Source organism: Mastigoproctus giganteus, chromosome 1, assembly GCF_048544385.1.
Source record: "Mastigoproctus giganteus isolate SK-2022 chromosome 1, ASM4854438v1, whole genome shotgun sequence".
Lineage (NCBI taxonomy): Eukaryota > Metazoa > Arthropoda > Arachnida > Uropygi > Thelyphonidae > Mastigoproctus > Mastigoproctus giganteus.
In genome coordinates this window covers 257,217,692-257,245,638 of record NC_143575.1, presented here as the reverse complement: position 1 = coordinate 257,245,638, position 27,947 = coordinate 257,217,692, and the positions used below count along the sequence as shown (strand labels likewise).

At 32.3% G+C, this 27,947-nt stretch overlaps 2 protein-coding genes across 2 annotated transcripts in view; both read right to left on the bottom strand.

The window, feature by feature from the left end:
• LOC150091809 (propionyl-CoA carboxylase beta chain, mitochondrial-like) overlaps positions 1-2,374 on the bottom strand; it is a 247,942-nt gene extending 245,568 nt beyond the window's left edge. Inside the window, exon 1 of the mRNA XM_090369822.1 lies at positions 2,287-2,374. Within this exon, the coding sequence (XP_090225948.1) occupies positions 2,287-2,374 (88 nt within the window). The remainder of the gene's footprint in view (positions 1-2,286) is intronic.
• Positions 2,375-9,044: 6,670 nt separating this feature from the next.
• LOC150091808 (propionyl-CoA carboxylase beta chain, mitochondrial-like) overlaps positions 9,045-27,947 on the bottom strand; it is a 99,285-nt gene continuing 80,382 nt past the window's right edge. Inside the window, exons 12-16 of the mRNA XM_090369818.1 lie at positions 17,982-18,105; positions 16,855-16,962; positions 14,709-14,809; positions 11,652-11,850; positions 9,045-9,166 (exon numbers count right to left, since the gene is read on the bottom strand). Of these exons, the coding sequence (XP_090225944.1) occupies positions 9,045-9,166; positions 11,652-11,850; positions 14,709-14,809; positions 16,855-16,962; positions 17,982-18,105 (654 nt within the window). The remainder of the gene's footprint in view (positions 9,167-11,651; positions 11,851-14,708; positions 14,810-16,854; positions 16,963-17,981; positions 18,106-27,947) is intronic.

Sequence of the window (27,947 nt, the reverse complement as noted above, 5' to 3'; positions counted from 1 at the left end):
GTGATTCCTAATGAAGAGAAACAAACGTGTGTAAAGGCTATTACAGATGTTAAGGCCCAAACACAAATATGAAATAAAATTCTTACACAAATATTATTTAAGAATAATTAATGCATGAGAGTTCTGAATTTTTTTGAGCTTTCTTTAGAGCTCCAGAGTTTGCATTTTAGGTTGAAAAAATTGAAAAAGAAGTGCTACCAATCTGGCATTTTATTTTATACATATTGTTTCACCTAGAGTTGAGAGCTAAAAGTCTTCATTCAGAACCATGGCTCTTATTCATTATATTACAAAAATTAACTATTGGCAAAAGCTGTTTTTTGATAAATTAATTTCATTAATTAATTAAATAGTTATTTGTAGCTATAAAAAAGTTGCATACTGGATCTATGCTTTCCATAAAGAATGTAATCTTTTTTTTATATATTATTGTTTCTAATGCGAAAATCTGTTTAAACTTTATCATTTTGCTTACAGCACCTTTCTAAGAACATAACATTTCAAAAGCCTGAGAATTGTCTGTATGAGCTTTTAAAAAATTTTAAATGCAACATGTTAATAGTTACCATCAGTTAATTATATTGACCACACATCAAAGAATTAATGATGACAAAACATTAAGTGACCAAAAATAAATTATTTGATATCTATATTCATTAAACAGAAATTTATTTAAAAAAACAAAACCATTTTAAACACCGAAGAAAACAACAAAAATGTTCTCATATACACATAATGTTAATTTTAAACAAATACTTTTTGTACAGACAAATCAATACAATTGAGACCTTTTGTTTATATACATGTGTATGAAGAAGAAAGTTGTTTAACTGATTCTTTTATGAAAGCTATGTTCTACATAGCAATTATAAGAAGTGGAGCACAAAAACAATAAGAAAGATTTTTTCTAAATGCAGGGCCAGATTTTTAATGTTTGTAAACCCTAGGCACTTTTATTCTGAAAAGTGGGAAAAGAGGAGTAAAATATTTCTTATAATAAATTATACTGTATCTAACACACTGACTGCGAATTACATCTTTTGATATAATGCAAGTATAAGCAGTTGATCAGTGCAGCAGCACATGCACATATGAACGTGTATAAACGTCGGACTTATCTCATGCTTATCTTGTTCAACTGACTTGTTTTGTAGAGAGTTAAATGTGCATTCTCCTGTTCAAAACAGAAAATATTACAAAAAATATCACGGATCACATATCTTTTTTATATATATTGCACATCACATAATTTTTTTTTAATATCACACACACACACACACACACACACACACACAAATTATAATTCCTGAATAAATAAATACTAATCTGTTAACTATTAATTTTATGAAATTCTATGAAGGAACAGTTGACAGAGATATTTAAATTGATCACATTATAAAGTTTTTGAAATGTTCATTTGTAGTAACCATTTCTATTCTTTATAGAATCTTCCAGAACTGGTTAAAACATAAAAATCTCACCAAGGAATGTATAAAGTGCAATTAATTAAATATAAAGTAAATTCAAGTAAATTAAGCTCAAAATATTGCTTATTTTGGTATCAAGGAAACAAACTCCCATTTTTAGTCAAAAAGGAAGCTAATTTTCCAGTTTTGAAATTTTAACAAATGAATTTCATAAATTTGTCTTTAGACAAACTAATATCATGAAAAAAGAGAATCAAGAACAACATATAAATACAGTAACAGTAATAATATTCTGGTTGAGTTTATATGACAGAAATGGAATCATTTCATTCCATTTAAATTTCAGATGAGATGAGGAAAACAGAAATTTAATAGAGAAAGATTATAACAGGTAAATATAATGCAATTCAGTACCAACTTTCAGTGATTAAGGGCAAAGGAAGACATGCGCTGATGATCAGCAACAAGAGAAATGGCAAAAACTAGTCATAAATGGTTTAGAACAAAAATAGAAATGCAGGACTACAGACCACAAGTTTTCAAACTGGATTCTATTAGATTTTATAAAGAAAGAGAAGTGATCTTATTATTTTATATATTTTTTGTTTTTTTAATAAAAGAGAGGGAGATAATATTGAAAAAGCCTAAGATAAAAGTTTTTTTTTAGATATATTTACAGTATTTTAATATTGATTAAAAAAATATTCAAGTGTTTAGAGCAGTGTTTTTCAAAGTGTGTTCCACACAGTGCTGAGGTAGCCTTAGATTCTGATACTTTTTTTTAAAGCTCCTAAAAATAAGGTCATCAGGGGAGGTTCTTGGACCAACAGAAATTACAATGTTCCGTGGTGCCCATGACCTTCAAGCCCTATAGCCACCACACCACTGTGGCTCAATAAATCCAGTTTTGGTTTGGCAGAATCCTGGAATTCTCCAAATGTTCCCATAATTTTCATTTTTTTAAAATTTATTTAATTTGTAAACATGTATTACTGTTTTTAATTTATTGTTAATTATTACTGTTTTCTTGGCTCCATGTAAGATTTAGACTTGGAAGATCATTTCTCTGAAAACTTAGATTTGCAAAAAGGTTCCAGTCAAAAAAAAGAAAAAAAGAAATTGAAAATTTAAAAAAAATTCTGATAAATAACCAAAATGTTCCAGTATATATATTTATTTCATAGAATAGGTAGCTTACTGTACTCTGCCAAAAATATCTTGAAAATCTGAAACAAAATATAAATTAATTTTCAAACTCCTATGTGAATGAATCCATGTGACTGAAATAGTACCGAAATTGCTGAGCGTGATTTCAGTCACATGTGGGAATTTCCATCAAAATTGCAAATTAATTCTGTAAAAAATTATTTTTGAAGCTTTTCTGTAACAAGTCTAGATGAAAATTGAAATTCTTCCACATTTGTTTAATTAAGATTGCAGTAGATATTAAAGCCAGTTACATCTAAAAATGGCAAAATCAATATTTATTGCCCTTTAATCTATCAGCCTTTACATGCCTAGCTTGCAATACCTAATTCACCTTACTATATGACTGCAGAATTCTGCAAAGTTCATCAAATTCTCTTTCTTGGCGATTCTCTTTTACTTTTGTCTCTCTCTCTCTCTCTCTCTCTCTCTCTCTCTCTCTCTCTCTCTCTCTCTCTCTCTCTCTCTCTCTCTCTCTCTCTCTCTCTCTCTGGGTAACTCGGGAATTTGTTTTTGACTGGTGCAGCATAAGCCTCAGGTTCCTTGTGCCATATAGCTAATAATAATTTGGCGCCTCTATGGGCAGGAGAGGCAGTGCGTAGCACATGCTTCTTGATTAGACCGGGGTTCGAGCCCATGACCACCAAATACGGAGGATGCGGAAAGGTCAGGGAATGACCACCGCATATCCTCAGAGCAATATGGCCTTAGTTGCTAATGCTCCTAAAAACCAAATAACAACAACAGCAGCTAATAATAATAACTTTATGACTGCAGAATTCTGCAATCACAGAATTCTGAAATGCAGAATTAAGCGCCTAGTGATTAATTTCCTGAAATGACATAAGAACCTTCCTTTTGTCTTAGTCGTACATAGTCCATCTCAAGGGAGTTAATCATGTAGTCATTTAATATTTGGCTTACATTCAACAGCTACATGTTGGAATGCAAATCTATGTCACTGATTTGATGATAGGAGCATAAAATCATCAGAATCAAGGGTTTTAACTATAAAAGGAAAATATCAGGTGTATGTGATTACAAGCACAAGAGACAGCCACAAGGCATATTTGTAACCAAGTGGTCAGTACAGAGTTATGCATCTGTGTTCAAATCCATATAACACCACAAACTGTGGTAATATTTTTATAATATATATCTTGTAAACTGTTCTAATCCTATGTGGCTGCCCTTGAGTATAACAAAAAAATTTATATATTTACTTTTTGTTTTATTATTTTGTTGTTGAGTTTCAGGCAGCTATGAAAAATGCTTTTTTACAAGATGCATGAATTTTTAGAGTTAGTGGATATAGTATAGCTTGATTGCATGCATTTGTTAAAGATTTCCAGAGCTATTTTAATCAAAAGCTTTTTGTAATTATAAAAGCATTCTGAAATATTAAACTGTTTTGGATAAGGGTATCATCTCCCTATCAGTTCTACAGCATTCTCCTTACAAACTGTAACCCTCATTTGTCTGTGTATGGTCTTTTAAAAGCTTATTTTGAGCATAAAGTAGATATTCAGCAAAAAGGCATGTTTAACTTGAATAATAATCAGTGTGAGAATGGTAATACTTAATGTGAAAGTTGTGTCCATACAAAATTCGATTAAAGGCTTGAAGAAAGCAACAGATTCTAGCACCTCAAAGGCAGCAGTCTTATTACAGTTGTGATTCTGCATCTGTTTAAGATGCATATTAATCTGCTACTTAAGTGGTTGCAGATTTTGCATTTTTCTTGATTAATGATTTCTTCAATTGTTTCCAGTGTGATATCTATGAACCCTTCTTCTAGGACTTCTGTCTAAAGCAGTAGTGAAGAGAAAATATATGTTGTCAAATGAAATAAAACTGTACTAAAAAAAAAAAAAAGCAGCAAGATGAAATCCTAACATGCTTAAAGTAAGGCAATCTCATCCACTGATTGCAGGTAAAGGTTGCACTAAGCATAAAGAAAAAAAGAAGTTATTGCTGTCTTATATGGAACAAGCAATACTATGAATAAAAAAATAATAAAAATGACAGGATATAAAACAGCTTTCTGTTGGGCTCATGAGTGATGACAGTGCACCATACAAAGGTAACCTATATTTAATTCTAATTATTTAAAATTAAATGATTATTTTATAGTTTTTTTTTATCAACTACTTTTCTGCAGTTTCTTTCAGAAACTTCAGTAAGAAGAACTTTTGCTAAGAAGATTAAAAGATTTATATTTAATAAAGACCATGATCATGATAACAAAGACAGAGGTTTGTAAACAAAGAAAAATGTTTACACTGGACATACTGAAAGATCTGAACACAATTTAATAAGGACAACAGAAAGTGATAAGCAGAAAAGTTGGAAGAAAAAGGCAAAGCTTAAACAGACAGTGTTAAAAATAGTTTTGAATGCTAAGAGCTACTCTAACAGTTTCACAATATACAAAAATACCCACAAGAATTCTTGAATTTCCATAATATAAATAAAACAAAAACATCTTTTGTTATTTGGTTTTATTATAAAATAAACTTCTGAACAAATGTTAGATGAATGTGACTAATAGTAGTTCTATATACTACTTTGTTTAAAGAGAGATGTTATGTGGTTATTGCTTTGTATGTTCATGTTTCTTCATCTTATTTCATTTGAAACAATTCATTCAAAGTCATTAAGTCATTCAGTTCTGTATATGATACATGTGCAAATACAATGAAAGACCTATTATGCTTTTACTAACCCAGCAAAGCATTATAATGACTAGTTATAATGAACTTCTTTTCTTTTTTTTTATGAAAATGGACCTGCAAAGGGCTCTTTTCATGAATGAATTAAATGCATACAATAAAACTATCCTAAATATAGTACCCTATCATGAATTAGAATTTATATGTATTCTGAACAAGCACAAACCACAAGGCCAATTAACAATGAACTGACTATTGTCCACTATCTCAGACAGCTGTTATTTTTGAGAGAATATCTATGATTAAGAAAACAACTACATATATACAGAGATAATAAAACAATTTCCCCACCATTGCCAAAACATAAACCTAAATAAAAATTACTTTTTTTTTTTTAGGTATGCTTCATTTTGAGCTTAAAGCCTTAGGTTTAGTTATAATAGGTCCAAGTAATTTTAATGTCCTACTGATTTATAACAAAACTTGCATAACTAAGATCTTGAATGTGCTGAAAATTTTGGAAGTTGTTAAAAATCTGCAGGAACCCTTGTTTCCTCTTAATTCCTCCATGTAAATGTACACAATAAGGAATTCGAATGTGCTTGCACAAATGCATATAAAACTAAATTTCTTACCCGGTTGAGCAAATCAAATCTGAAAGTGAGAGAACCAACTAAAGAAAAACAGCCACCATTTGGTGAGGACCAGATTATTTGACAGTACAACACAATACTTAAAAATGTGAAACTTCAAAAATTTGGTAATGACATGCTTTTTTTTTTGTTTTTTTTGTTTTTGATTAAAAACACTAATAAACAAAAGCACTACTATTTTTAGGGTTTGAAAAAAATCATATCTATTTTAAGTGAATAGTTATCTAGCTAGATAAGCATGATTTAGTCCCATAAAAATGGTCTGGTATTTAAATTATTTTTCAAGTTTTCTAGATTTCAGAGGCATTTTGGTCTGGAAACTATCCTTATAACATAAATGATTTGACATTAACAATAATAAAGAAGCAGCAACAGAGGCAAGGAAACCTTTAACCATAATTATGAGAGCATTTATGGATTGAGGGGAGAGGTCCCTACAGATGGGAGATATGCATGTCTCTCCTATTCACAGAGGAAGATCGAAAGTGAGGTGAAAATAATGGATTCACTGGTTGAAGATGTAATACAACAGCATCTTAAGAAGTAGGCAGTCATAGCACAGATTTTTTAAGGGGAAATCTTGTCTGACTAATTTGTTCAGCTACTATGATGTCATTGCAAAGGAATTGGATGCAAAATATAATTTTGACATCATATACTTAGAACTCAGTAAAGCTTTTGCACCAAACTGGAGCAGTGTGGCATTAGGGGCAAGTTACTGCTATAGATAAAGGGATGGTTGAGTGGCAGAAGACGGGGGTAGTTATAAATGTGTGCTGCTCTCCTTGCATTAATGTTATTAGTGGAGTACCTTAGGATTCAGTGCTGGAACTCTTACTGTTTTAATATTTATTAATGAAGGCATATCAAATTTATTGTCTAAGCTTGTAGATGATACAAAGACTGGCATTATGGTTAATGATACGAAAGGCATACTAGTGCAAAAGACGTAGAAAAATTGGGCCAATAGGTAGTCTCAAAAGTATAGCTAATATCTATATTATCTAAATAAGGATCTAGAATTCATTCTTGAAATCAAGATTGTATTCCTTAATTGTATAAGTATGCTTTCAGAAATGTTCTACTTGTCATTAATATTAAATTTTAATATTTAGAAAAATTAAAAAGTACACATATATAGCTAAGATAGTAAGTTAAAAAATATTCTAAACCAAGATGAATACATAGAGCTGAGTGATTATAAATACTAGTAATAATCTTATTACAATTAGGAAGAAGACTATGCTCTGTCTAAAATTCACGTTCAAAAAGTGTATTTACTCAAAAAATGAGGTGGCATTTGGAGGAAAGGCTAACTTATAAGCCAAATTAGAGAAAGGAAGACCTTTCTTTTATTTGACACTTCTTAGTTCATGCTAGTTTATAATTAAATATACCTAAGCATTAAACCATTGAGAATCTCATGTACAGTAACATAAAGCATCGTTTATGTACTGTGTGTGTGTTGAAGAGAAAAACTATGCATTTGCAGAGACAAACAAAATGGTCCTAAAGGTGTACATTTATATAGAAAAGCATAAAACATTGAATGCATTTAATTCAACCAACCAAAATTATCAACAAACAGCAGAAAATAAAATGGTTTTTTAATATATTGAAATAAATATTTATCATCCAGCTAAAATGGGCTTAATAACACCTTTCTCATTCAGCGTCTATCCTATTTTGGAAAATAAATCATATTACAATATTATCATAACTCGCTTCAAGTTAACCTAAATAAACTGACTTTACATTGTTAAAACATCTTTCAATTTTGCATATATCATACTACCATTATTCTTTGATTTCTATGAATACTGTTTCAGTATTAGTCTTGTACTAAAAGTAATGGAACTTAATGGAAAAAATGTCTACTTTTGCATATAGTGCATTTATTATTTTTTTAAGTAATAACAGCAACCTAGCCAATATTTAGATATATGATTAAAGGGGAAACAGTGCAAATTCCGGACCTGGTTTTTTCTACTCTAAGAATCTCAAACAATGTAAAAAAAAAAAAATGAATACCATAATTGGAATAGCAAATGCTTACACATGACAATTAAATGTCATGTGTAAGCATTTGCAATGAAATTTACAATGTTTTTTATTTTGCAACAAAATGTGAAACACATATATACAGTAAGCACTGGTTATTAGAATCAGCTGCTTTAGAGAATCAAATTTCTAAGAACAGATTGAAATCAATAAAATGCACTACATTTTCACTGCTTATTAGAATAACATCTTATTCTAAGATCTTATTCTAAGAATAAGAATAAGAATTCTTATTAGAATAACATCTTATTCTAAGATGTTATTCTAATAAGAGGTTATAAGAATCAATTTTGAATGCCTCTGTGATATTTTTCTAAGGCAGGTTTCTGGAGGTCACATTTCTACAGGTCACAACCATAAAACAATAAAAACAACTTGCAGTTTTTGGTTTATTGGGCCTTTTTGTTTTTACAATTTGTTATAAATGGGTAGTTACTACAGCTTTAACAGAAGAAGAAATTGCCCACTCTGTAACTGATACTTGCACCAAGGAGGAGGAAAATGAAGATGAATCCGGACAAATTCCAGTTACAAAATGGCAAACTCGTGAAGCTATAGTCATCCTGAGGACAGCATTGGAAGAAACTGGTGCCAGTGATTGTGGATATAGACTGTTATATAATATCGAAAAATCAATATACTTTGTAGTGATATTTTACAGCAATCTAAAATAAGTATAAATTAAGTATATTAATTAAGCTATGTACGTAAGTATAAATTTATTTTTATTTTGATAACCTATAATAATATTCTTCTGATTTTCACACATCATTTAATTGGTAATAAATTTTTGGTAATAAAGTGTAAATTTGTGCTTTATATCTTTATTTTTTATAGCCTGTAGATAATATTCGTCGATTTTCGCTTATTAGAATCTCTGTTTATTAGAATCAAAATTCAACTTGCAAACGTGATCACTATAACCATTGCTTACTATACATAGAGGGAGGGGACAAGTTCCACTCTAAAACTGAAAAATGAAAATAAAAGCTCATGAAATAAATTTTCTATTTTGGACACAACCATTAAAGTGGAATATTGGCATGTTTTTTCCATGGGTTGAAAAGTTTTTTGTTTTGCAGAAGTTCAAGATCACGGCACATTCTATATCTGGTGGTCTTGGGCTCAATAATATCATCCACAAATCCTGTAAAATAAATAATCCTTTATTGGTGGTAAGAATATTTTACCAAGCTATTCAAATTAAAATAATAACATAAACCAATTAACTTATGTGCTTTCAATGTAATGAGCCCAACGGTGAAAATAAGTTATTCAAGACACATGAAAAACAAAAAAGATGTTTTAAAATAATTAATGGTAATAGGAAATTCCATACTTTTGCATTTATAAAATCATCTGACCCTGATTAATGATAAAATAATGTCAAAATAAGTGGAGTAAATACTTGATATGTGAAATATCAATTACATTCATCAGGTGTTGAGCTAACTTTTTGTACCCTTGAATCTGTGTTGTTAAAATATTTGTTAGAATATAATTTTTTTATAAATTTTATTATTATAATTAAATTGATTATAATTCTTATAATTGATTTTATAATTTATTAAAATATTTGATTCTGTATAATTATCATTTTAGTGAATTTGGAATGGATGCTTATTGAAAATTCATCTCCACTCTCAATGACCATTAGTTGCACATCGCTACAGCCTTAAACAGCAGTCTCAGCTAGCTTTTCTTCTATTCTCTCATCAGTAATGTAAGTTAATTACTTATACTTTTTAAAATTACATTTCATTCACATTTTAATTACCCGCAAAACTGTAAACTATTCATATAAACAAAAATATACTGAAAACATTTTAAATATAGGATTTACGAATAAAAAGTTATAATTGACAGTCATAATGAATACAATACAGGTGGTACTCTATAAAAAAATATATTGAAAAATCAAAACAATTCAAATGCAAAATGTCTCATATTCAACAATTGAATTAGTAAAAGCCCAAAAGCTTACATGTCAGTCACTTTTGGAGTTTTATGGGTTTTCATCTTGACTAACATTTGGTTTTCAACAGAGAAAGTATACGATTAACAATTACTGACAGAGTATCATACTGTAATTTAGCCCTGATTTATAGGAAGACTGCCATTGGAAGTTCTACAAATCATGCCCCCAGGCCAAAACATTCCAGTGACTTGAGCAGCAAAGCAAGTAGTTTAGTGTGACTATTTAGTTTAATTTTAAATTTAAAATGTCACACTGAACTAAGAGAAATGTAATTTCACTAATAAAGTTACACTGTTTCCATGTTATGTGACAGTAGTATGTTCTATGCTATAAAATTACATTGTGTATTGCCATGTTCATATTTTTATAAATTTATAATCTACAACCATTTATAATTTTGCATTGTAATTTAAATTACTTTACGCCATCAGGCATCTCTCATATTGTTGGGTTATACTCCACAACTGGGTTGTCATCATTGCAACACCAGGGTACCTGTCCACCCACCAATGAGGAGCCAATAAGCTCCAAAATGTGCCGTATGGGCAGTGGTATCTGCTGAGAATAAGTAACAATAGTCTTCTCCTATGGTGAAGCATTACTTATTCGAGGTAGTGCAATATTGTGGTAACTTGTGAAGATATTCACAATATGAGATATACTTAAATGATGCCAATTTTTAACTATTTAGTAGTTGGATGCGTGAAGAAATGATGTAATTTCACTAACTTGTATGTAATCGACAGCCTTAATGCACTAACATTAATTACACTCTATGAAATTACGGAAAAGAATATTTATCTTTTATATTTATGCAGTGACCACAATGACAACAAAACTTATGTCAATGCAACAAACACAATGTCAGCAAATGTCTCTTTTACTTTGACTCTTGTTTTTGAGTAATATACAAGGCCAAGTAAGAAACAATTTCACCTACATTATAAGATAAACACAAACAGGTACATATGTATTATTTTAAATAATTACTGCCATTATGAATAATTTTATAGCTATTATAAACCGACAAAAATTGATTGAAGATATTAAAACATTTCACACAATCATTTAGTCAAGAGTTTTTTTAAACAACTATTGCCATTTTTAGTATTACAGACTACTACTACAATATTGTTAAGGGTGATATACAAAAACGTCATCCTGACCACTTAGGTTATGAAATCTTAATTAAAAAAAAAAAAAAAAAATTCAAAATCAAAGATTATCTTATATGACTGAATATTCTTATTTGAAGAATTTCAATTACATACATATTCAGGTTACCATTCCCCTCTCTGACTGCCACATAAGTGAATAGAACCTTTCAGATACCTTGAGACAGAAGGCTCAGAGAGGATACATAGGTATGTTAAAGTGAGTTTTTGTAAATGCATACTATAAATAATGCATAAGGGAAAAAAGTAAATATCTAAATAAAACGAAAAATAAAACTGTAATTGAGAACTAAAATGAACTTATGTAAAAAAAAAGTGAAAATAGCATCTCTCTTGTTTAAAAAAAACTATAGCAATTCAGTTATTGTAACTTCAAGTTGAAAATAAGGATACTGTCACAAGTTGTCAGTATTATGAAATTTTATTTCTGCCTTACTAATACTAAAAAAATCATAGCCCTTCACTGTAATTGTACATACCTCTGACAGCTGCAGGAAAAGGGTTACCAAATTTATCCATATATTCCTGAACATATTTCTCTACATCCTTTTTTCCTCTATAAATAATGGATACAGCACCTTTAGCACCCATCACTGCTATTTCTGCAGTAGGCCATGCATAATTTACATCCCCTCTTAAATGCTTTGAACTCAATACAGCATAAGCTCCACCATATGCCTAAAGATAAAGAAAAGTTATCAGTGAAAGAAAACACTGAATTCAGTTGTAACTAAGGCAACTTAGTTAAAACTGAATTAAGTTGTAAAGGATGAGATGGTTCCTTGATAATGCTAAATAATATTATTATGGAACCATTATATTGAATAATATTAATCAGATATATCAAACAATAACTCAGTTTTAGTAAAGAAGTGATGTACAGTAAACCCCCGCTATTCGCGGGGGTTACGTTCATGAGAAATGTCGCGAATAACGAAAACACGAATACTGAGTTATGTCTCCCATAGTAATAAAAGAGTTCCATTCCAAATGAAATGAAAATAAGAAACAATTTAATATTAAATGTAATATTTATTAGAAATTTCAAACAAATCTTTCAAACCAGCGCCTTTGCTAGCAAAAAAAACTTATCCCGCCAGTGCTATCACAAGTTTCGCTAAAGTGTTGATAAAGGAGTTTTGCCTTTTCACGAATGATGAGTGAACTGAACGGAATTTTATTTTGAGTTCGGTCTTCTGTCCACAGATTTAAAGCCTTTTCCACTTTTTCTAATTTAACATCACAAGTTACAGAGCAAATTTTTGAAGCAATTAGCGCGTTTTCACGGACACTACAGCGGATTTTTTCTTCAGATTTCTTGATCGATCGTACCGTTGACTTATTGATTTTATAATGTTTTGCGACTGACGAGACACTTTCACCATTAGAAATTTTGTCTGATAACTCAATTTTATTCGCTAATGTCATCACCTTCTTTGATCTTTTCATATTTCCCTTGTTATTCGTAGCCATATTTTTGTATGGGTTAGAAAGAACTTGTCCACTATAAAGTCACTTTCTTCCGTTAACACACTCGAAAAAGTCTGTTTTACACTGCAAAACAGTAGATTTATCATTTTTGTAAGCATATCAATTTATAAATTTATTCAATTTATAAGCATATAAATTAAAAGCAAACGACGAAACCTTCCATGACAAGCGCATAACACATACTGAACAAGGATTAGCGAGAAACATCCACGCTCGTGATTTTGTCACCCCTCTCCCCCCACCCACTGAGCGTTGTTTTGACCAGGAAAGATAATTCTAGCCACGCCCATGTTTTTTTATGGCAGAAAATATTCACGGCACTTTAAAATTCACTTTTTTTTTTTTTTTTTTAGGTTTCATTTTATATTAAATCGGCGATCACGAATACGCGAAACCGCAAATACAGATACCGCGAATAGTGGGGGTTTAGTGTACTGTTTAAATGCAATTATCAAAACAGTTTGAGAAAACATTTGTTCCTCTGTTATGTATATTTTTACTTTATGGGGACTTTTTGTTCCCTCCAGTGGTAGAGCCTGGGCTTATTATTATCTTTGATTTTGACTTCTTTTTTTTATTATATTTTCATAACCTAAGTTGTTGGGATCACTTTAGAAAATATAATTTTTAATTTAATAGTAACACCTAGAGGTGAACCTGCTATTAATTAATAGCTTCAAGAAACTACCATTACAGTTAAATTCAAAGCTTATATGCTGTACTCAACCACTCTGATAATCTTGCTCAAACAATGACAATGTTTTTAACCCAACTATGGAGCTTATTATTAAGACTTCTGCCGACTGGGCTAGCCGGGTGGGTAAAGTGCCTGCCTGGCAACCCAAAGGTCGCGGGTTCGAATCCCGCCTCGGGCTTGGATCAAAGTACTGCAAAAACCTTGGGAGGTGCATTATAGCAACAGAAGTCGATGCGCCAACAACTACCAAAAAAAAATAAAAAAAAAATCAAGACTTCTGCTGTGCCTGATAATCTCAGCAAATAGTGGGGGGGGGAGTCAAATAGTATGAATGTTTAATATATGCATCTACACGGGCTTGCATAGTCTTGGTTTCTCTAGTGCAGTGCTCCATGGACATGTTTGGGACAGTGGGAAGAGGTTTCATGGAGTATCAAGTTGTATTACACTCTTTTTATATTGGACAACTGAGCATGGGTTTGGAGAACATTGAGAAAATGCTGCTTACTGGTGTGAATTCTTAAAAGTGCAATCTAGAGGCGGTATTATGAGGAGTATGTGGGGGGGGGGCCCTTGCTTCTCATCATTTGGGCTCAAACTCATTGCCACATCCATGAAATGAATTTATCTGCACAGCCTGATAAAACTGTACCACAAAGCCAGGCTTACTGGCACTAGGTTTGAGTAGTAGAACCTTGTGAATTGCCTGACTAGATCAGAGTCCTAATATAAACATGTGGAACATTGCTAGAATGAGGTGGAGCACCAGAAACAGAGCTAAGATGGCTGTCTTTCTGACTGTATGTAGTTCACAACTGCTTAAAGGATGAGAGCAAAACAGATGCCTGCCACTGTAAATTGTTTGAAAAAAACTTTCCAGAATAAGCAGAGCTTCTGTTAAAGCAAATGTGTGCCTACATATGAATATCCTCAATAAACATCAGTTTTCTTAAAAGTACTTGTCTGGATACTTTTGAAAGCATGTATCCCATAGAACTGTTTAGACAAGAGCACATCTTAACCTTTACTATTAATACATTCACTACTTCATGAATGAAAAATGTGGCTTCGGAATTTAATCCACTTGGAGGGGGAACACAACACTACTTTTTAGACTTTTTCTTCCACTCTGAGAGAAGAAAAACGGGATTTTTTGTCAAGCAAAATTCATAAGGAACTGATTAATTCAGTTTAGTAAGAAGAAAACCCAAATATGTTTATTCCTTCTTTAATCTAATTGATTCAATACAATGGTTTTGAATCCTGAGTTTAAACTGAAGTTAGAAAAGCTGGCAGCGAACGTGTTAAAAGTTGTTTATGCAGCACAAAATGTTATTCTTATACTTACCTTCCTTGTTATAATTGTTATTTTTGGAACTGTGGCTTCAGCAAAGGCGTAAAGCAACTTTGCACCATGTCGAATGATACCACCATATTCTTGAGCAGTACCTATAAGATAACATAAGGCGTGAACAAACGAAGTAATTTTAAATATTTAACATGAGTATGATATGCCAGAAATCTCATTAAAATGGTGTTGAATAGTTTGAAATATAATTCAAAGATAATTCAGATAATCAACGTTGTTAACATTCCTTAACCAACATAATGAGGTAATTTGTATGGCTTTTAGTTCATTTTAATTCAACTACAATATTCAGTTCTATGGATGGCATAATGGTTGTGGTGTACCAAATACATCTGTTAACATTAACTTATAGTGTACATTTGTTTGTCATAAACAACAGGAAAGCTAAAATCTCCAGTGGAGATTATAGCTTTCCTGCTCTAATTTTTTAACTCTAGAGCAGATAAATTATAAAATCATATTTCCTCTTTTGAATGAATGCATTTTGTTACAACAGAACAGAAAATTTATTTACTTACTTACACTGAAATATATTTTGCATTTTTTATTTTTAATTTACATTTCTAGTTTGTCAACATTTCCCCAAATAAAAGATCACCTTTAATGTTTGTATTCGGACTTTACTTATAATATTCTTTGTTCCTATTTCATATTTTTGTCTTCATCAAGACTTCAAAAACCCATAATCAGTGTACAGGGATTTACATTCTTGTAAAGTGAAAAGAAATGATATTCTTGATATGCAGTATACTGGAAGAAAATGATGAGTGTAGTAGTTTTGGCGATGATTCTAAAAAATCAAAAGGATTTTCTATCATTTCATGTAGTGAAGAATTAGAAGCGGAGAATGACACTTCCAGAATTTGAATATACAAACGTTGATACTTAGAAATAAGTAAACAGCATAACCCCACCCCCTATGCCTACCCACCCTACCTTTGTGATTTGGTTGTAATTTGATGCATAAAGTGATGATCAGTGGGTGCAGCTATGTCTTAATATATGTAGCTATTAATTTTGGATCATTATTTTGTAAAGTCTAATTTTAGAAGTCAGAATATTTTGATAATTTCTGACTTAAGTATTCAATAAAAAAAGAAAATTTCTGGCCTGAGATAATGACCAAGTCTTCATATTGTTTGACAGCTATAATAACATGAAAATCCAGTTAATTTTTAGCAATTTCTGTAGTTTGTAATAAAACCGCAATGTAAAGAATTAATTTGTCAGCTAATCTAATAGTTCATCTGTTAGACTAGATCGAACAAATACTGGTTGATCAAGATTTTGTTTATTAAATCATTCATAATGTTGAAAGAAACAGACCAGTGTTTCAAGTTAATTTACATATAAGGGATAAGATTTGAGAGATAAAATAAAAATTATAAAATAGAATAGTTAATTGTAATTTCAGTTAATAATAATATGGTTAATAATATATCCTTTGGGGAGGGACAACTATATCAAGTCTTAAGGCTCTTATAGTCACTGGAGAGCACAACAGTCCTATTTCTGAGATTAAATTAGTACATTTTTAAGAGTGGACTGGTTGGGAAAATCAGTGGGTGTGCATTGGTCTAATTGGAAAATCAGTGGGTGTGTGAATAAAGTTTTTTGCTTTTTGTAGTACTTTAGAGGTGGGGGAGGGCAGAGTGAGACTGGGTAAACAACAATATATCAAAATGGTTTAATATGACTGGTACTGGACTACTGTGTAGTAAGACTGCTTAGGACAGAAGTAGTTCTGGTAAAAAAACTACTGCAGATAGTTAACGTATCAAGGATATATGTGCTACACACCATTATAAGGAAGACTGGGATAAGATCAACTTCTTGCATAACTTCTGAAATTACAAAATGGAGTTTCATACATTTTCTATTTAAACATTTACTGAAATACCCTAATGCCTCTGTTTTACCCACAGATATATGTATACCACTGGTTGAGAAATGCTGTATTTTAGAATTACTGCTTTAGACAACTAAAAATAAGAGGCATTAAAAGCATTATATTTTATAACTAATACAGTTTTTTTTTTTTTTTTTTTTTAATTACAATTATCTATTTTTACATGCAAACTGCATTTCATCCAACTATCCAACTAAATTTATATAGGTAACTTACCAGGCAAAAATCCAGGAACATCAACAAATGTTATGATGGGTATATTGAATGCATCACAAAAACGAACAAATCGAGCACCTTTCACTGATGAATTTATATCAAGACAACCTTAAAAGGCAGAAAATTTGAGTGAAAATTTTAAAATGATGCAATTGGAAATTTATTAGAAACTCTGATAATAAGTTTATATAATAAGCTGAAATCAAAATATTGTAAATAAATAACAGTATTTTAATTGTTTTACTTAGTTATAATGTTAACAAATATAAATGTTCTTTTTTTCCTCTTCCTCAAATAATATAAATTGATTTGAATAAATTTTTATATGAAAAATATAAATGTGGATTCAAAATTAACCGTCAACCACAATATTTGAGGAAATAGAACTGCATGGTTATATAACAAAGTATGATAATGGTTTTTTTTTTTTTTTTTAGGAGCATTAGCAACTAAGGCTATATTGCTCCGGGGACATGCAGTGGTCATTCCCTGACCTTTCCGCATCCTCCATATTTGGTGGTGACGGGCTCGAACCCCGGTCTAATCAAGAAGCATGTGCTATGCACTTCTGCTCCTTCCCACCTGGCTATGGAGGCACCAGTAAGATAATGAGCCATGTCATTGTTTACATTTTCATTGTAGCAATCAAACAAAAGGTACATCAGCAAAAGCATCTGTTTTATTCCTGTGAAATATAAGGGCTAAGTTTAATATTGTTCTGTGCGTTGTATGGCAAATTTTAAACCTTTATTTATTTTTTATTTGGGGAAACAACAAATATTTGAAGATTATGTAACACCCATGTTTTACACCCCTGCTATAACCAATTCCACAATACCATATTATATACAATTACAACAGTACAGTATTTTTAAGAAATGTTGACTTCAGTGATAACCAGTGATCATACAAAATACTAAATTAAAAGTTTGACTGTTCAAGATTAATAAATTTTTAAATTGGTTAAAATTTTGAATCCACATTTATATTTTGCATATAAAAATTTATCCAAATCAATTTTATATTATTTGAGGAGGAGAAAAAAAATTCATATTTGTTAACATAACTAAGTAAAACAATTAAAATATTATTATTTATTTACAATATTTTTAATTCAGTTTACTTACCTGCAGCATATTTTGGATTATTTCCAACTATTCCAACAGTGCGACCCTTCATCCTAGCAAACCCAGTAGTAAGATTTTTAGCATAAGTGGGCATAAGTTCAAAATAATCTCGTTCATCAACAATCTGCAAATAAAATAGCACACAGGTTACAACATGTAATATCAAATTAAATGAACATAATGAAATAATTAAAAAAATACATTTTATTTAATTAGCTAATTATTATAGGTAATGTAAATAAAATGTAATGCATGAAGCCCTGTATTATTCAAGAAAACTTGAAAAGCAATTTGAACAGCACAATGGATATCAATCACAATGTATATTGTAATCACAATGCATGTGAAATCACAATGTATATGAATTTTGATTATAAATTTTGAATTTGAATTTTGAACTAATTTTATAATAAACATACCTGTGTTATACTTCAGGTAATGTTTATTAAAAAAAGGTAAAAATAAATAAAGTTCTGTTTATATGCCAGCAAGACCATAAGCTCAGAGCAGTTTACAATTATTCTTTTTGACAACAAATACAATCATTAATCATATTTAGTAACTGTATAGCTTGACCCATGTTCTACCCAAACATGTTTCTGTATTCACACTAGATTACTGAGGTACATTAATACCACCTTTAGAATATCCTTTAATGTCATCAAAGATGAATATATCTTTTCTTTCACTCCTTTTCCATTTACGATACAGAATGATGTTGCCAAAGGGCTGAATCTGAAGAACTGGATGGATAAAGCTGCGTGAAGCTTTTTTTTTTTTTTTTTTCAAAATTCTAAATTTGTACCTAAAAAATAAATTTAACTCACTGACATTGATAATGATACTGAAAATATAAAGATGGCAGCAATACAAGAAGGATGGATTAATGATTTGGGGTCCTCCCGAAGGTCTTGGGAAAGTGACTTACAAATCCCATTCTTAGTTGAAATTCTTAAAAAAAAAAAAAAAAAAAAAAAAAAAAACTTTTTATGGATTTGCTTTGTCTTTCTTTGTAGGTTGTTATAAGGAGTTGTAAGAGCCTCCAATTCCGTCTTAAATTTTATACTATGCTCCATCAAAAGGTCCATTTCAAACACCTTGTCAGCCAGAGCCTTAGAAGTGTCCAAAATCTCCCCCAGTGCCTTAACCTTCATAGTAGGCTTTTTTTCAAGAAAATGTCAAATTTCACTTTTGTTTTATTTTCCAAAACCTGTATGTTTGTGCTGCAACCCTAATAATATTTCTGTTTGCAGTCACATTGAAACCAAATTAACCATGCATATAGTTGGGCGAAGGAATATTCGAGTACCCTGGAGATGGTTTAATTTTTATTCACCATCTTGAAACAATTACTGTCATTTATAGGCACCATCTATTCAAAATTCATGCTGATCCCAACCAAAATTACAATGCGCTTTGGAGAAAGGGTGTAAGAGGGAGAGAGGAGTGGGATACATCTGTCAGTGCCCCTTACTGTGAGGTACTCCTGTTTTGAACTGTCATTTTGAAACAAGATGGCCACCAGTGGAATTATAAATGCAAACTGTTTAGAACTTTTTTTAGTCTGGTTGAAACAATTTAATGGTCTTATGAGTGAGTATGAGAGCACACTGCCAGGGATATTCTTAGTTGTTCTACTATCTTGAAACAAGATGGCTGCCATTTGATATAAGCATACTTGTTTAGGCTTCATGTGTTTACAGTCTGATCAAGCAAAATTTACAATTACTTTTTGTGGTAGGATAGCAGTCTTTACCTCAGGAAAATTTACTAAATACAGTTGATTGCATGCATTCATATTTATTCATTCCTTCATTGTGATTTCAAGAATATGGTCATCGAAAAGTGCTGAAAATAATAAAAAACACTATTTACCAACAGTGTTCATATGAATTTCGACACTTGGGTGGGGGGGGGGGGCGAAGGGAATTTAGTTCACAAGATTGTGTAGCTGCACTGAAATCGTTTTTGTCATTTTCCAAACTAGCGGTCTCAGATAAATTAGAAATGTATGTTTGTTGATCCAAAACCTGATTACCAGCAGAATTACATTTTGGAATTGCTACTTTTCCTTACAAAAGACAAAGGTGTAAAAGTAATATAAATATCTACTTGCAAAGATGAGTAGTTTTTTTTTTTTTTTTTTTTTTCCCTTTTATTTCACACTAATCAAATGAAAAAATGCAAACAAACCAAACACCAGTCAAGGAAACCTTCCTCCATCAGTCACATGAAAATTAAAACAGTGCTACACACTGCTGTTACTGAATGGATGAAATTAAAACAATCTAATGAAAAATAGCCAGATTAAGATTTAATTTTTTTTTTTTCTAGGAAAATCACAAAACTCTAATATAGTTGAGCATTTATTTGCAAAAGAAACCATCCAGAACAAAACCAAAACATTAAAATGTACTATGCACATGCCAGATACAAGCAAGCCAATTTTTGGACCAACGACCCAAGCAAAATTTGGGCAGACAAAACAGTCTGCCCAAATTTTTACGGCCATGTCAGACATTGGTTAAGCAAAAACAGATTTTTTTGAATTGTATTACTCTTTTTCCTCATTGCTGACTGGTGCAGCAAAAGACAGCACTGCACTATATGGCTAATATTAATATTAAAACCATTTTTTTTTTTTTTTTTGAGCCTGATGGTAAGGCCCTCTGTTTTGTTTTTGTGCTAAAGAAACAGACTATGAGGTATCAGTATATTCTGTCTATAAATTGCATGCATGATAGATTCAGCTAGCCTGTTTTGTTGAAAGAAAAATCCCAGTTTCTTGGGTGAGTGGAACTTGCAGTCTAATGAGTTCATTTTCAGTTTTGGTTTACCTGAGCAAGTAGCCCATAATCTAGTCTTTTCAGTTTGCTTCTTATGGGTAAAAACTTGCTCCTCTCAACCAACTAACTTGATCAAGTTTTCCATAAAAGTGGGAGAATAAGGATTATAACGACTGCTACCTGCAAGGGCATGCATCTTCACCTCAGACTGATTCAGTAGCGTAGGAATGCCTTGCAATGGGGCAGCTGCTAAGGGCACCATTGACAGGCCACATCAATTCTGTGCCAAGCTATTTCGACACCTGAGGCCAGCTGGTGAAATGGTACCTAGATGATGTCACATCAGGTAACGGATGGCCAGATAACCTAAAATGTAAAATGCATAGCAGTTCATAATTCATGCATTGTGTATATTCTATGATACTTAATAAGTTGGAAGTTATAGTGTGTATAATGTTCTTGTTTGCACTCCGGCATGACCATCAGGTCAGTGGAATTTACAATAAATCATCAATAGAAATATTAATCATATTTAGCTCAAAAGAATGTGTGCTACTGCACTCGGCTACGTCAGGCAATGTTTTTGTGCTTGCTATATAAAGAAGTAATTGTGAATATTGTGATTTATAATTTAAAGAAAACAACAAAAACTAAATTAATTTTAGGCATGCTACCAAAGAAAAAAGCAAACATCAGTACCGCACAGAGTGCATAAAGAGGAAATAAAAAAAAAACAACATTCTGCTAGTTTACAAAACTGGCTCACAATGAGCCACTCTAAACCCAAAAGTGACAATGGAAACGGACATAATTCGAATGAGGATGAAACAAATGATGATGGCACTGAAGTGGAAGTCCAAGAAAAAGCCCAAACAGTTGAAGTTATTTTAAAAGAATTAGAAAGTATAGAGAATAATGAATAATGGTTGGCAGATGGCAGCAATAATATTAATATGGAACATGTAAGTCTGAATTTTAATGATCCAACCACGTGGAATTTTAATATCCAAAAAACAGATCTCGTATAGTGCAACACAGTCCTGAACATATAGTGTTAAGTACGTATCCTGTCACTAATGGCCGATGTCTCAATGATTTGTGGAAATACAAACATGAAGGTATCGGAAAAAAAAACAAGGAGAGGAAATGGTTATTTTATTGCAAAAACAAAGATGCAATAAACAGAAGGAACTGGAAAGTTGCTGAAGAGGCCTTCATCCTGAAGTGGATTGAAAATGGCTGATGATGATGATGTTTTCCGTGCCTCTTATTTGTATCTGGCACAAACAAACGTTCCATTTTGCAACTCAGGTGGATTTAAGGACTAGAAAAATCTAAATCCAAATGTTCTATTTCATGAGAATTCATTACAACACAAAAAATTTCACAGAATGGAAATTATTAGAAAAGGGTCTTCAAAAAGGTGGACTAATTGACAACATTTCACAAGCAGTACTAAGAAGTGAAATTTCAAAATGGTGGCATATATTGAAAATAATATTAAAATGTATATTGTTCTGTGCTGAAAATAATTCAGCATTTCATGGACATGTTAGTAATATCGATACCAAAGAAAAAACAATTGGTATATTTTTAAACTTGATCAAATTTGTCAGCCAATTTGATGTTGGTATGAAAAATGCTCTGAAATTGCATATTAAACACCACACTAATTATTATTTATCGCCAGGAAGGAATTCAGAATGAATTTATTAATTTGTTAGCATCAAAAGTACCAAGTGAAATAATAAAAGAAATCAAACTATCATAATATAATATTTGATAGCACCTATCCAGATGTGGCACACAGAGACCAATTAACAGAAATTATTCGGGACGTAAAATTTTCAGATGATAAATATACAATTGAAGAAAGGTTCCTCGATTTCATGAACACAACAGAAAAAACAGGAGAGGGTATTGTGTCAGAAATTAAGGAAAAATTAATTCAAGATGGCCTATTAATTGAAAATATACGTGGTCAAGGCATAATGGCACCAATATGTTGGGAAAGTACAACGGTGTCAAGCCATATTTCTAAAGGAGAATTCCCTTGCTCGGTATATTGCATGTTGTGCACAATTTTAATTTGATAGATGTACCTGTACCAGCATTAATGCATATATGACATTTTTCTGAACTATACAGTCATTGTACAATTTCTTCTCTTTGTCCACTAGCAGATGGGAAAAAACTACCATCGGTCATAAAAATCAGCCTGAAGAGACACACTGATACAAGATGTTCAAAAATAAATGCCATAAGTACCACGTATGGGCAACTCAAATTATTTTAATATTAGATGAAATGAAAGATGATTATTTACTTGGTGGCTCATTACCTGCATCACCAAGTAAATAATACTTTGACTGTGCTAAATCATTGCACCGTCAAACGAGTAGTTACAAGTTTGTGTTTTTAAGCCTGTGGAATCTTATACTGGAAAGGGTAAATAGTCAACATATCACTGCAAAAAAAGGTCAGGATATTTATCGGATCACCCGTATTAATTAAAGGACTTGTAGATTATTTTAAAAATCTAAGAAAATAACAATTTATATTGTTATAAATTTTGTTATTTTTTAGATCTTTAAGTCGCATCAGAGGTCCAACTGTACTTTTTTACCGAAATTGAGGAAACTTGCAAAAAAATGAAAATAGTACCAGTTGAAAAGAGTAAGGCGAAATGAAACAAAAGCCACGTGTGCATGCTGAAGATGAAATGTCGAACTTCAATGGAATAAAAATTTCTTGTTTTTCAATAATTGTTTCTATTATAATGCAGTTAAATGAAAGGTTTGGATCTCTAAACAAGATAGCAGAAGACTAATTTTTTGATTAGCGAAGCATTCCATTGAATGACAACTGAGGATTTAGAAACTAAAGCTATTTGTTAGAAAAATTCCCTGAAATTAATCAAGACCAATGTAAAATTGAAATCAAATGATTTAAACACCAAATAATTGAAGTATTAGATAAATTCCCCAGACAATATATCACTTAAATATTTTAAATGTATTAGCTAAATGGAAGTCATAAGAAACCTATCCAAATATTGAAAAAGTTCTTAAAATATTCCTTACAGTGTCAACAACAATAGTCACTGCCGAAATGAGTTTTAGCAAGTTAAAACTTAAGAATTATTTGAGATTAACATCAGGACAAGAGTGCACATCATATCTGTGTCTCCTTTCAATTGACCATGAACTTGCTAGCAAAATAGACTTATCACAAAATAGAACTTATCACAAATTTTGCTAACAGCAAGAAAAATTAAACTTTGTAATTTAATAATTTTATGTTCCTATATAATAACTATTGCCTAAATTGCTTGAAGGCCAGAGGTGCAAACAGTGCATAACCAGTTAAGTCTCTCATAATCCATTTGTTATATGGAAAATTTTCTTCATTCAATGGAAAGTGTTTTAACTGTAATTACCAAGGGGAACTGAAAAAAATTCACTAAATAGAAAAATTTGCTCTAAAGAAGTTCGTTAAACAGAGGTCCAACTGTACTTATTATTATTTATTTCAAAAAAAGGTGCCTAACCATGAATTTGCCAAGCGTGTAAAAAACCTAGCTCTCTGGACTGATTAGCTCTTTCACATTGTGAAAAAAAGCCCATAAAAATTCCTCCTGTCTTTAGATTTAAACACAGTCCTTTATCTATACAGTGTGAAAGGGTGGACATTTTAACCACTGCACTACTTTGCAAGAATCTTTCATAGATAGCTTATATACCCATTATTTTGAGGGAAATTGTGATGAACAGCATATGACCATTAAGGTTAATTATGAGGGCTTCACTTAACTCAGACATGACTGTTTTCTTCGGGTTGGAAGAGGACATATTGCCAATCCATAAGAGTGAAGTGAATAAAAGCAGACTTAATCTAACTTCAGTGGCAGGATAAATTATGGAGGCGATCATTCAAATGCAGCAGGATCATCTTGACATTATGGCATATTAGAAAAAAGAAAAAAAAAAAATCAATATGCATGAAAAATGACTTAAAGGTGTGGGCTGCAAAGTTTGACAACTAGATATCTAAGGGAGAATCAATTGAGTGTATAAAGTGCTGAAGGGGTTGTTGAGTAAAACAATTGAATAAGATCTGTTCTTCCAGGGTACACGAATATAAAATCACAGACAATAACAGAAAACTGGATCTCATGAAATTCACCTATGGGCAGTAGGTTGCCAAACAGTGGAATAACTTGCTTCCCAATGTTTACCTTGTGAGAATGGTAATGTATGAATATTATTATTTAATATATATATATACACACGCGAACACACACAGGGTGTTTCAAAAGTGATGGTCAATAATTTAAAGGTGAACAGTACAGACTACAATATGCAAAAAAAGCCTAGTAAACATGGGTCCTTAAGTGAAGTGAATCGTTTTCGAGATATTGCACATTTCTAGTTGGGATCCACCACTGACAGGGGAACTGTACAGAGTTGGGATCCTCCACTGATTTGTTTGTTTAGGTTAGGTTATGCTCATTCTCTCCATTTCCCCTCTCTCAATGCTCTGAAACGTAGCAGGCATACTAGTACTTGTCAAAGGATAGTCAACACGGAAAGAGGTTACAGCAACGAAGAGTATGCACTTCATGTATGATAAAGCCAACGGCAGTGCACTCGAGGATGCACGTTTGTACCAAGAAGCATTTCCCCGCTGCACATTCATCAAGTTACATCAACGCCTTAGAGAACATGGATGCTTCGCACACGGAGTATGAGCAGGTAGGCCCAGAAGCATAACACCTGATGTTGAGGAAAGGGTGTTAGAAAGAATATAACAAAATCCAGGAACTTCGACAAGGAGGGTTGCTCTGCAAGAGCGTGTACTGAGTCATAGCAGTGTGTGGAGAATTTTATATCACCAATTACTGTACTCCTACCATATCCGGTGTGTACGAGGTCTTAGCAATACAGACTACCCTCCCAGAGTGAACTTCTGCCAGTGGATGCAACAACAGTGTGTCCTGAACCCCCTGTTTTTAAACAACATTTGGTTCACTGACGAAGCTGGGTTTATTCGTGATGGTATTTTTAATTTTCATAACTGTCACGTTTGCTCCAACGAAAATCCTAATGCAATTCATGAGTCACAACATCAGCAACTTTTCTCATTAATGTCTGGGCAGGACTACTAGGAGACAGTCTGATTGGTCCACACTTTCTGCTAAACAGGCTAACAGGAGAGTTGTACCTTCAGTTCCTGCAGAATGTTCTTCCAGACCTCCTTGATGATGATAATGTTCCACTTCAGCAATGCCAGAACATGTGGTTTATGCATGATGGTGCACAAGTACATTTTGCTTCAGTTGTGACTCAGTATCTAACTAGAAGGTATGGTCAACTGTGGATAGATAGAGGTGGGCCTGTAATGTGGCCTCCTAGATCACTAGGCTTAAATCCTATGGATTTCTGTATCTAGGGTTATGTAAAAAGCTTGGTGTACACTTCTGACATTAACACAGTTGAGTAATTGCAGCATCGGGTTGAAGGAGCCTTTCAGCAAATCAGAAATGACTCAGGAATGCCTGAGAGGATTCACAACTCAGTGCAGAGAAGACTACAAAGCTGCATACAGATGCAAGGACAGCGTTTTGAACACCTTTTGTGACATCTGTAAAATCCTGTGGTGTTGAAACCAAAAATTAAAAATGTATTATCTTATGTTTAATAAAACCGCCCTTAGCAAAGGATTCACAGATTTTTGCTAAACTAGTGCTCCCATAGTCAATGGTGAAACTTAACAGAAAATGTGCATTATCTTGAAAAAAAGGTTCATTTACGGCCCAATGTTCACTGGGACTTTTTGCTTATTTTAGTTTATACTTTTTATCTTTAAATTATTGACCATCATTTTTGAAACACCCTGTGTATATATATATATATATACATACACACACACTGGTGTTCAAAGAAAGTGCATCACCTAGGAATTTCACATTCACATTTCTAACCCTATTTTTGATGGTATGTTACATTTATGAATAGCATCACAAATAGAAATATAAACAAAAGATATTTATTAATAGTTAAAGCAAAGCTAAGTAATATTTGACAGGTGCTCTCAAAATATTCCAAAATGAGCATCTGCAACCTTTATACAACAATTTTGGTAAACACGACAGTTATGACTGAAATGTTATCAGAAGCCCTCAATTTGCTTCAGTTTATCATTTTAAATGAAAAACAATGTGAAAAGCTCACCAGGTGCAAACTAATATTTAGTTTAACGACCTCTGGCCCTGATGACAGCAGCACACCGTCAAGGCATTGACAAGATCAATTTCTGAAGATAATCAACTGATAGTTTGTGGTTCCAAACACAAATTATGGCTTCCTGAAGTTCACGAAGGGTCTTTGGTTTCTTTCTAGCAACTACAGATGCCACACGATGTCAACAGTTCTCTATATGATTCAGGTCCGGGCTGTTTCGTTATGTAATGTCAAACCTCTAATACAGAAATGAAGCTAAAGTAACTACAGAAGCGCCTACTTACACTTTTTGCCCAATGACAAGGAGCAAGGTCGCCCTGAAAGATGCAGTTACTTGGCAGGTTGAAACGGTCTCTAATGGTTGTCAGAAATTTGCCTTCCAATATAGCCAGGTATCCATTGGCATTTACAGAAGCTTTTATAAACTGCAGGTGACCTACTCCGCGATACAAAATACACCCCCATACAGTCTGGATGGTGTTCTTCACCACGTCTATGGCGAATCGTTTGTCTCCCATCAGAGCCATGCAGGTTGAATTTCTTCTCATCTGAGAAAATAACTGACTTCCACTGCTCAGGGGTCCATTCGACATGCTCCTTACACCAAATTAATCGGGCATCTTTCATTTTTTGTGTGAGGAGGGGCTTTTTCTTAGGATGACAGGCTATAATTCCATTTTTGAGGAGGCGTCTTCTGACTGTTACTGCATTTGCAACCACTCCCGTATGTTCTTCCCATTCTCTTTTCAGCTCAGACGAAGAAGCTTTATGGTTTTTAAGGCATAAGTGCTTCAAAACGAGGTCCTGTTTTGGTGGAGAGACTCTTTGCGTCCGGTTCCTTTTTTCCTATCAGCAGAACCAGTATTCTTGAGTTTGGAAAGAAATCTACTCACTGCCGACTGATTACAAGACACTCTATAAGCAATATGACGGGAAGA